The sequence below is a fragment of the Saccostrea cucullata genome, unplaced genomic scaffold (genome assembly GCF_032062105.1).
Source record: "Saccostrea cucullata isolate Sc308-1 unplaced genomic scaffold, CSIRO_AGI_Scuc_v1 ctg6183, whole genome shotgun sequence".
Taxonomy (NCBI): Eukaryota; Metazoa; Mollusca; class Bivalvia; order Ostreida; family Ostreidae; genus Saccostrea; species Saccostrea cuccullata.
The window spans coordinates 116787-128358 of NW_026920591.1; the positions used below are offsets into that span (position 1 = coordinate 116787).

Here is an 11572-nt window from a genome sequence, read left to right on the forward strand (position 1 = left end):
CATTAATCAATTACAATTGTTTGTTTGTTTTTGTTTTTGCTTTTCTTTTCATATAAATTTATAATCAATTTTTTTCCCATGGCTCATTTAACATTTATAAATTTAAAATTCGAAATGTAATTTACATTTTTTGAATATTTAAATGATTTTATCATATTGATTTTTTTAAAAATGTAAAGCGCACTGTTTTCATTAGGTAAAGTCATGAAGTTTTGGAAGGGAAGGGTATCTTGGTATGAATTAGAGGGGAAAAATTATCCATTTGAACTTGATACGGAAGAAGAACTGATTGCAGACGATATCACCCTAAAAATGCATCATATGCCTTCATTGACTGCTGGTAAAAATGTTGATAAATTATTACAATTCTAGTATAGTTAGCATTAAAATAAAACTACAAACAACGATTCATATTAGTATCCATCGAATAATTCACTGTATCTTTACTCTACTGCTAACTGAAATATTAACAACAGAAAATTTAGATATTTCCTGTGAAACTACAGGAATTCTTTTCAATATTAAATATATCAAGAAGGAGGAATAATTTGTACATACTCAAAATTCCATGGAACCTTTATTTATAATTTAAATTAAAAAATACATTCATGCACTTTTTGAGTTTGCATCGCGATCCTGTTGACCAGGTATTGATAGGCATGGAAAACTATAATGTACATGTTAATTTTCTCTATTCTATCACATTTTGGGCCTGTTTTAATTGTAAGATATGGAGATGGCGAATAATATTTAAGCTGAAAGTCCATTAAACAATATAGATCATAAACACAGACCTCCAAAACCCCAGGAGTGGATTTAAATTCCATGCAGGAATGCTGACTTGTGACATCCATCGTGTGCTCCTAGTCAATACGGTATTAAAACGGAAAAATCCGTTTGAAATGCTGTGAGCAAATAATGAATGAATTAATAATTGTTTCAGATATGGTTAGAAACATCCCAGGTATAAGGGTGATGATGGAGCTTCCGACAAAAGAAAATACGGAAAAAGAGACATACATTGTTGGAACGCTAGTGAAATATAAGGAGCATGATGATAAAGTGAGAACATACACAGTGTATTTAAATACGTACATGTTGTATAGTTGCATATATTTAATTCTTGTTTCATTTGTAAATAGAAATAGAAAAGAAACGTGCCCATATAAAATATGACTTAAAATATAACGAGATAATCAATATAATTTCTATATCTTTATTTATTAAAATGAGTTTAAACTTAATAGGAATTGTACTAATGCATATGTATGCATGGAGTCTCCACCGGGTTCGGCCAAAGTGACTTTACGTACATCAGCTGTATGTCACGTGACATTGTTAAAATTAGAAAAAAACTATGAACGGATACAAAGATTGTAAAAGTTCATTGATATACGGATAATTTTTTAACAAGAAATTGATTGTGTTTTCTTTAAGATAATTTTTTAAACCCGAAAAGTGCTGACAGCTACTTCCCAATGCACGGTAATTGCATCAAATGTAGCCGTTTATTTAAAAATTTCTTGCATTTACACTATATGCATTGAAATAACGTAAAAGTAGAGAAAAAAAAATCAACAGCGCACAAGTTGCTCCGAACACTTTTCAAAAAAGTAGAAACAGAAGCTACGTGTGTACAAAATACCATAATTCATAGTTAAGCAGATATCATTGAACTTAATTTTGAGATTTTCGAGTGGGTGTTCATGTGGTTGTAGTACGTTTGTGTATAAAAGTGCATGACTGCTGCTCTATAAGAGATATATTTCTCATTAATTTAATAATACTGTGAAATGATTATTAATGCATTAAAAAATGACTCAATTTTGGTCAGATCCGCTTATTTTGTTTTAAATTTTTACATTTTTAAGTTGCAATTATAGCTTGATCTGCGCCTCAAGTGAAGAAAAACTGTGTTTCAAACTAGTCTCTGACGTCGTACAGCAAGATCAAACTGGCTTTAATTTTACAATCAAATAGTGTTGTAATGACAATATTAATTACTTATGAATTTATGTTTACAATAATTAAGAGAAATCACTGTATGCAAAAGTGTATGAAAATATTATTTATTCGCCTAAGTTCATTTGTGCAGTTTCACTGTGATGTCATAATCGACTTCCGGGCCGAAGCTATGCATAGTCTGATCTACCTTTGGTTGTCCTAAACCAAGCTGCGAAGGTTTAATTGCATGCATATCTGTTTCAAAATTCCTAAACTTAATGTAATTTAGATAATTTCACAGGTAATAAATTTTACTAGATCATAAATATATTTTGTTCATACATAACATTAGATACATATATTTAATAAGATATAAAAATTGATTATGCAGTTCAATTACAGAGATTCTACTTTACGTTTAAGCTGGAGTTGCAGATCAAATGGGACGGAAGTGACAACAATAACCCAGAAGAAGAACAGTATTGTATACCTGGAGAAGAAGGTCCTTTGAAATTATTTGATGCCGGTGAGAACTGAATATACATGTAATTGAAAGCCTAATGTACTAACAGATCGAATAGGTCTGTTGGTCAGATTACATCTGAAAAGAAAGAATATTTTAGTAACAGTCTATGTAAGAAAGATCTAAATCAGTAAGAGCTACCATATCAACGTACCTGAGAATAGAATATTGTTTATATAGCTGTGTATGTCATGTGAATTCTAACAGAGGGTGATATGGATATTTACCCGGATCATATTCTTATTTTCGGCTTTTGATGGTAAGTTGAATGATGAATTTGTGCTGAGACCGAAATTGATGCTGAAATTCAATGGATACATATGTAAGGGAGGGTGGAAAAGGAAGAGTAAAACATCAACGCATAATGGATGTGATAAATGATATTATGTACATTTGCATGTGAGTTATGTTTCCAGGGTCATATTTCTATCTGTCTCCATTACCGGATTTAACTGATATTGAGTTAAGTTTTATGATATTTGTGGAAGCATCATTACTAAGTGAAGGTTCAAATTAGTTCAAAAATGACCTTTTAAGGGCCGAATGGGATTTAATGTTTTAAACTGGGGTAAATTGAACAATGCAGTCATAACTAGACGTATTGATGTAAACAATCTCCAGAAAGTGTAGATTCAAGTCATAATAGTTTAAATCTTATGGAGACCAGGAGATAAGAGAGTTCGTATCAGAGAATCACAGTTATACAAAGGAATATAGTTGATATATCAGTAAAAAATAATTTTATAAACATCAAAAAATGTATCTTTTAGATTGTACAAAGTTAACCTTTCCAAATAATTATAGCATTTAAACTTTTTAATACTGAACTGATTTCTGTTTTTCCTATCAAAATTGCATAGACGAGCCCCTAGTCCTTTTGTTAGATTTGTAATTTTGATTGTTTGAGATCTATTGAGGGTTCATTAATTATGTCCTTTTACAAGTTTGTACAAAATAGGATTTTGTACAGATGTTATATGAAAATGATAAAAGGACCTACTTTAAAATTGATTGACGCAGTTCAAAATGTGACAGGTCTTTTTGATGCTTTGTTACCGAATATCCTAAGCAAATATCAATTAATTCATTTTGGTTACTGGACAAATATTTCTTGTTAAGATCAAGATCTAGTGAATAAAAGATATCTAAATATTTATCAAATTTGAGAAATAAATTCATTAAATGATGCTTTATATCTTTAGCATAGTCAAATAAGGTGTATCGGGGATAATTTATAAATTGACAAGATGAAAAATCATATTTTATGCTGTCATTTCAAATGAAAAAAAACAATTGTGCACATGTTTTTTTTTTTTCATATTGAACAAAAAATAAAATACATCCAGATTGCCTAAAGCCTTTCAAAAAAGTAATGTCCATGATCTCTTCATTAAAATCATATTACATTTAATATATGTATCAAATTTTTTTTTATAATATTTCAAATTGAATTCCAATAAAATACCTTATTTCTAAAAAAATATATAAATGCCATAAAGTACGGAGGCAGAGCAGAGATATTATGACGTCATAATGGATCTAGCACTAAGAAGTCATTCTGGCGACATTTACTCGATCATAACCTCAATATTTGATATAATGCAGAAACACTCCTAAATTTCTTTATTTAATGTAATTGCTCCCTAATCAAATAAGTAAATGCGACATCGTTTACACATTTGATTGCATTTTGGAAGTCACTAAAACTCCTAATATGTCAGTTGATTCGATACGCAAGAGCAAGCTCTACGTATGAACAATTTCTTAAACGAGGTAAATTATTGACAAGCAAGTTGATGAAACAAGAATATCAACAGTCTCGTTTAAATTCATCATTTCGTAAATTCTATGGTCGATACAAAGACCTCGTCAGCAAATACAATCTATCATTGAATGAAATGCTGACTGACGTTTTTCATACCAATTGTTAGTCCATTATTTATACACTGAATTGACCATGGATTTTTTCCGTTATTTCCTGATTATGACAACGAGCACACGGCGGGTGTGACCGGTCGGCAGGGGATGCTCACTCCTCCATGGCACCTGATCCCACCTCTGATGTTTCGGAGGTCCGTGTTTGCTCTGCTCTTATTTTCTATATTTGTTTAATGGATGTTGAGATTGAATATTGTTCGTAATTTCCATATCATTCTCATGTAAATAATTTGATTTCACTTGTATCAAGAAATTTCACTGGCTGAATCATTCTAAGGAACAACATTATTTTGTATAACATAATTTGCCTACGTCACAATGAGTTACGTCGAAACATATTACTCCTCTTGACGTTACTTTTAAAAATATGGTAATTTAAAGCCTTTTTCCGGTGGGAACATTGTCTCATTGTCTACATTGAAATTAATTAAAAAAGGAATGAAGCGATATAACATAACTTGGACAGTTTACGCTTTTTTACAAACCGCGAATATAAACCGTTTTGCGGTTTGTAAGCGTAAACTGTCCCAAGTTATGTTATATCGTATAATATAAGTTGAAATAAGCTTCATTCCTTAATTAAATCAAGAAAAAGAAAAGAACTAAAAAGGTACTTTTTGAGAAACAAAACGCCATTGATTACTTTTATATACAATTATAATCCTTTTATATGTATAATTCAATTGCAGGGATTGTGAGTAACACAACGTGCACAGGATGCTCTAAAGATTTAAACGGAATACGTTGGAAGGGTATCGGCGATAATTACTTTTGCACATTTTGCAACATCAGATCGACAAGTGTTTCATCAGAATGGCATTGTGGTCAAATGTCGTAAGCATTTTTTTCAACACAAAATATTTGTGTACAAACATTTTATTTTCAATGATAATAATGCTAACAACAAGTAGCTTTTCCATCCGAGTCTTAGATAAATTGAGATAAGATTTAAAAGAAAAAAATCGTTACTTTCAGTGGCAAGCTGACGGATACGGAAATGGAGCGTAAAGAAACTAGAATAAAGCTATTCGGGGAAAAAATTCACATTAAACCAAAACAAGGAAATTGCCTGTGGCCTTATCTAGGAATGAATAAAGGCAACTCAGGTCATATATATGTACAAAATTTATATAACAAATATACATAGATAAAAAAAAGATCGTATCGAAGTATATATTTCGGAAAAAGAAGCCACATATCTCACTTTCTTTTAATTATGGCAACCCTGCTAATAAATAAACAAATTATAAGCAACAATTGAATAAAACGTTGTTTTATGTAATTTTTTCATATGCAAACCATTATTTTGTCGCTGAAATTAATATAGAGAGCACAAAAACAGCTAGAGAATTCCAAAAAAGGGAGCTCTTAATTCCTGTTCAAGTGCAAAGCGCAGATGGATATATTTATCTGCTGGATATCTGCGATTTGAAAATTAAGAGAGAAGATGAATGGGACAAAGCAAATCAGTTTTATTATCAAGATCACCTCCAAAATTTAGGACAAGGTATAATTATTTTTTTTTCATTAATACATTTTCGTAGATAAAATATTTCGTTGAATTAAACTTAGTAAGATGCGCAATTGTTAAGTATGAGTTGTTAACTTTGCCATTCTCTCTCTTTTTTTAATTCTAAGATGGAACAGAGTATATTGAAGCGAAGATCAGACATGGAGAAAAGGTACTGGATTGATTGTTTGTATGTTGTTTAACGTCCCTCTCGAGAATTTTTTATTCGTATGGGGACTCCGCCACTTGCCGGTGGAGGGCTACAAATTGTGTCTTATGCTTGGCACTCAGGGCCTTTAAGCAGTGAAGGATCTTTTTTGTACGTAGTGGAATTCAGTTAAGTTATGTCACATCAACCCGGGTATTTCCGTATAAGTCAAAGGTCCATTGGTTTATTTGATATCGATTTCTTGTACGCGTACGTATCTGTAGTTAAAATTAAATGCAATATAGCCAGTTTTTGTATCTTTTAAGGTAATCTGAGTGAGCGCAGGTAACCTAAAAATATTAAATAGTTATTTACAATAAACGAGGATACCTCCTCTAAAAAAGTGAATTTCATGAAACGAGGGTCAAGGTTTTAGTGGTAGGACGGGGTTGAATAGATTGTATTTTGAAAAACGCGTCACTTTTTGAAGAACTTTGGTACTAATTAAATTCAAAGAAAAATGAAAAAGTTATATTATTAAAAAAAAAAAACAAAAATAAAAACAAACAAGAGAAAAATCAAAACAATTTTTAAAAGAAAGTTTGATGTAAGATAGTTGCATACCAAGTTTTAAGAAAGACTGTGTTTCAAAAAAGGTAATATATTCAATGAAATGTGTGAGTAAGAAATAGCACAATAAATAACTTTGATTTATAAGCTGTTTGGTGTATTATCAGATAAGATTTTATTTCTTTCGTGCACAAAAATATGTATACATGTATTTAAATAGATTGACGTAACAGAAATACAGATTCATTTGTGGCATGGAGATGCATCAACGAGTTGGGAAACATCCTTTAATCCATCTCTTTTCTTTATACTAATGGATGACAAGGAAGAATACCTTGGAGATATCATATCCTTTTCTAGTAAGTAAGGCATAAGGAACATCAGAGGTTAAAAATCCCGGAGTCTTTTATTGAATTCGTAGAATTAATTCATCGACAAATATATGCATTAAATTATAAGTATGTACAATACAGCTCACGAGTTTGACCTCCCCACGGTGTAAAATACACGGAGTAAAATACTCCATATTACTGGTACAGTCTAAAATAATTTTTGGTTACAGCTCGTTGATTTACTTTTTGAAATACTAAGTTGAAAAAGTTAAAAAGTATTCAACACTTGCCAAAAGCTATTTTAGTTCAAAATCATACAAATGGATGTATATTTTTGTATTTGCTGAATTTTCTTTACTGTTGTTTTTTATTCATCATAAGGCGACACAGTCTTGTGTATGCTCTACACAAAAAAACTAATAGGGGAAACAAAGGAAGTAGATGTATACTATTTTAAGCAATACATACAACAATATCTTCTTACAAATAATTTCATAATGCTCAAATTACTTTTTGATGTACGTTCCTCAAACTTACATTTATCTCATTTAAATCCATTTGATTTGAGAGTCAGTCGCACAATTGTTTCATAAAGAATATTTCTTAATGCAGGGAATTCATCTGTGCCCTGTTATTTAGCTTGTCAAAAGATCTTATTATGGAACAATGATCAGGACATTGACACAAGCTGTGGAGTACACCATTCAACAACTAAACAAACTATTGAAGTAAGTTTATTTTTCTCCATATTTCTTCTGTCCCTTTAATTTCCCCCAATGTCTCTCTCTTCCTTTTTTTTGTATTTCTCTCTTTATCATAATTACTTTTTCTTTATTCTTTCTCTCTCACTCTACTCTCTTTTTCTCTTTACTAAAAATCCTTTCTCTTTATTCCTTTTCTTCCTTTGTTTTTATCTCTCTGTCTATGAGTCTTGGAATTGTTTATCTCAATGTATGACAGGAGAATCGAAGAAATGTAAAACATTCACATTTTTTAATTATCATTCAGAAGTTGCTTGAAAATGGCTTTACCATCTTTAAAATAATGCAAGGGAAAGAAAAGGCAGACCTAAAATACTTCACAGAAATGGCTAAGCGTAAGTTTCATCCTATGTCTTTTGCTTAAAAATGATTCGAAAAAAAGGGAATGCATCTATTATATAGTTTAATACTTTTAAGGCTATCTTGGAGAAGAGGTCATGCCAGTGATCTTAACGTCAAAAGAAAGTTTTACGTTGGATGAAACTTCTCTCGAAGAAGCCAGAACGGAAATAATACCAATAGTATCAGCTAAGGTAATCATCATAGTTTTCACTCAACTATGTTATGAAAATATCGTATTTGTTATGGTCAATATGGCAATTTATTTACTCGAGGAGGACAAGAATCACCGAGCTAGAGAGGCAATTAAATATTGGGCTGTAGAAGTGGATGAAAGATGGTATTGATTTAAAAAGAGCAATATTTGTTATAATTACGTGATTCAATGATACAACATATCAAGATGTCAATTTCAGCTAACTTACTTACATTTGTTGAAGTCTCAGGCGAATGCAACGAGAGAAACAGGAATAAATAATCATGACCAGTCGTATTAATTTTCTATTTTTTAAATATAATTTGCTAACCCTCCTCCCAGAAAGGTTCTCTTGAGGCCATTTCACAATTGGATCACGAGCACTTTACAACACTTTGGTGACGGAAAATATAAGTTTCTCACTAGCTCTCGCATACGTTGCACGATGTCCCTCATTCATTGCATATGTTTTTTTCACTGGTTGTATCAAGTCTCTTCAAAATAGTCAAAATGCACACTATTCGGATGCGACCAAATGAGATCCAAATTATTACAATTCAACGCACGAAAATTAGTACGAACGTCTTACAACATTTTATGTACTCGTAAGAGTGATGTACGATTTTTAAAGATCGTAATATGAATTGCAGCTGTCTTTACGTGTGTTTTGTGACCATGAGACTGTTGCTCACCATATCATGTAATCGTGCAACGTTTTACTATCATTGCTTGATTTATCACTTTCAATTGCCATTCTTTGCAACAGGTATATATACCTGTAATTAGAAGCAGCTTAATTATGTCAATTGAAGAGCGACGGAAACGGGTGGTATGTATACACCCGGCCCTCTGACTTGCACGTACATTCGTACTATGGAATACATGAGCGCACGGGCACTGCACGTCCAAACGTATTGTCGCACATTCAATCGTCCGATTACCTGATCAGTCGTGCAATCCTATCGCATTATATTACAACACTCGCTTTCATTCTACAACAGTCGCATATAGACACAAGATATATAGAAAGATTTGATTCACCACAGTCGCTTTAGCTCGTGCAAATTTTGTAAGACCACTTTTTTCATGTGCGATTTTTTTCGCAACAGTTTTCGATCCTAAACAAAATTCTTCGGTCGCACGAATATTTTGTCGCTGAGAAAGGGCCTTTATTAGATCAATTTTGAAGAAGTTTTGAGCACTATCAATAAGTCCCCATTTAGACAACTTTAATTTGATGCTAATTCATGATACTAATATATATATATATATAAAAAGACATTATTGTACATAAATTTGTAGAAAATATGAAGAGTTAATATAAAAATATAGATATGAGAAAACAATCAATTTCCATCTGTCAATTTGTTGTAATTGGTTATTACACTTAGATAAATTTTTTATACAATTATGCATGCAGATTTCTGATTTCACGTGGGTCGCTTGGTCGTCGAAGGAAACTGTAAGCGATGACAGAAGAAAGAATAAATCATTATCAAACGATAAAATAAGAGCAAAGCAAGAGAAGCAAGATGATTCAAAGATAGAGACATACATTGTCAACACTTCTAGGCCATGGGAAGTAAAGCAATGGAATAAAAAGGATTTGTCAAGAGACAATCTGGAATATGGACAATGGTTTTTCAAGACAAAAGAAGTGAAACTTGATAATGTTATTCCCTTGATTCTAGTTGGAGGTAATTTATCGTACCAATTATGATTGCCCATCTTTAATTACATCTTTATTTAACATTCATATATAATTTTTGTTACAGTTGCTATGCATATATTTCATGTGAGAAAAGTAACAGGACTGCACAACAAATTACAAAACAATGGTTTGGTGAGTAATAACTTGGAAATACTTTTAATTACCTTCACTGAAGTATACACAATAAACAAAGAAACATAATATCAATCTCTTAAATCCGAAATTCATAATAAACAGAACTATCTACAATATGAAGTAGATAAAGATTACAGTTGAAAAAAGCACTAAAACACCTACAGAAAAATAACAAAACGTCAAATATTTGGGACGCATTCATTCCTCAGTTCAAAGAGACGGTTAAAAAGATCAATTCAAAAAGCAAAACAGATTAACACTAAAACACCTGATACTACATCTACGCTTGTGAACCCTATTTATTTACATTTTGAATTCTGTTGTTAAACAATAAAGTTCTAATCAGCATTTTTTAAATGTCATTCACAAAAATGGCATATTACATCAATAAGTGTTGAGCAGATAAACATACGCTTTTTGAAATCATATTTTTTTTACTACTCAGATGATGAAAATGCTTCAATACGTTAAATACCTATCTTGTCTGCTGTTGAAAAGGGGGCAATGGATTTTCCCAGGACAGTTTGTGAGGATGACTGTGGAAGACATATTTGATCAAACTTCATTGCATTACATTTTTGGAAGGGTGAGCATGGAGTATATGTGAAGACCCTGAGACGTGCTACTATCCCAAAAAAGCGTGTAAATATTTGCAATTTCAGTTTCTTGCAAACCGTGTAGCGTTTCTTGTTAACCGTGCAGCGTTTTGTGCAAAGCTTGTAGCATTTGCGTACGATTCGTGCAGCGAGTGGCATGTGGGGTAGTAGCACGGCTCCAGGTCTGTAATATGAGGAGAATGCTACATATAAAATGAAATAAATTTACCTTTTCTTAGATTGGGAGAAACTTGGTATGCAAACTTAAATTTAGAACGAATGAAATACTTTTTGAATTGCGTTACTCTTATTTCTGCCCAGTGAAACAGCCAAGGTTGGTACTATATTAATTGTAACTCAATCAACACATCCCCCCTCCTCATTTGTCAACAGAACACTGTTACAAAATGTTAAACTAAAAAATATATAAAAAACAATACTTTTTATTCTCTAAAGAGATGTGATTTGGAAAAAGGGATTTTTTTGTAATCTAAGATCATGCACCATTTTTCTGTGTTTGCAGAATATGGAAGAAGATATTAGCAAAAAACTATGGAGAGACCTTAGAAGAGAAATGAAATCTTCTAGTTTTCCTCCTGCAATAAAAGGTTTATTGATTTGTATGTGGCAAAATTAGTTTTTTTTAATTTAAGCAGGATCATAGTAGTTATTTGGTTTTATCTAGATCTATCAGAGCTTTTGAAATATGCATGATTTTCTCTAACTCTCTTGTCTTCAAAATCAATTTTAGGTGGAAAACTTAAACTGCAAAATGAGTATTCAGGAGTTAATTTGGTTTTCTACGCCCTTTTGAGAGCGAAGAAATTCGTTGGTGCCAAACAACTTGTTGAGAGAGGATGTGTAAGTAA

The 11572-nt window shown here is 31.7% G+C and overlaps 1 protein-coding gene and 1 long non-coding RNA gene across 2 annotated transcripts; both read left to right on the top strand.

Annotated features, from left to right (window-relative positions):
* The first annotated feature begins 204 nt into the window (after positions 1–204).
* Positions 205–5243, top strand: LOC134252698 (uncharacterized). Its single transcript, XM_062735203.1, has 4 exons — positions 205–340; positions 944–1062; positions 2368–2470; positions 5095–5243. The coding sequence occupies exons 1-4, from the start codon at positions 205–207 to the stop codon at positions 5241–5243; spliced, it is 507 nt and encodes a 168-aa protein (XP_062591187.1).
* Positions 5244–5748: 505 nt separating this feature from the next.
* On the top strand, positions 5749–6990 carry LOC134252681 (uncharacterized). The gene is made up of 3 exons (XR_009989006.1): positions 5749–5912; positions 6044–6087; positions 6854–6990. It is a non-coding gene; the product is annotated as an uncharacterized LOC134252681 (long non-coding RNA).
* The last annotated feature ends 4582 nt before the right edge of the window (positions 6991–11572 follow it).

Bases quoted from the DNA above. Each gene is read 5' to 3' on its own strand.
- LOC134252698 (XM_062735203.1), top strand. From the start codon at position 205: ATGAAGTTTTGGAAGGGAAGGGTATCTTGGTATGAATTAGAGGGGAAA. The intron at 341-943 runs GTAAAAATGTTG...TAATTGTTTCAG, and splicing joins TATGCCTTCATTGACTGCTG to ATATGGTTAGAAACATCCCA. The intron at 2,471-5,094 runs GTGAGAACTGAA...ATTCAATTGCAG, and splicing joins TTTGAAATTATTTGATGCCG to GGATTGTGAGTAACACAACG.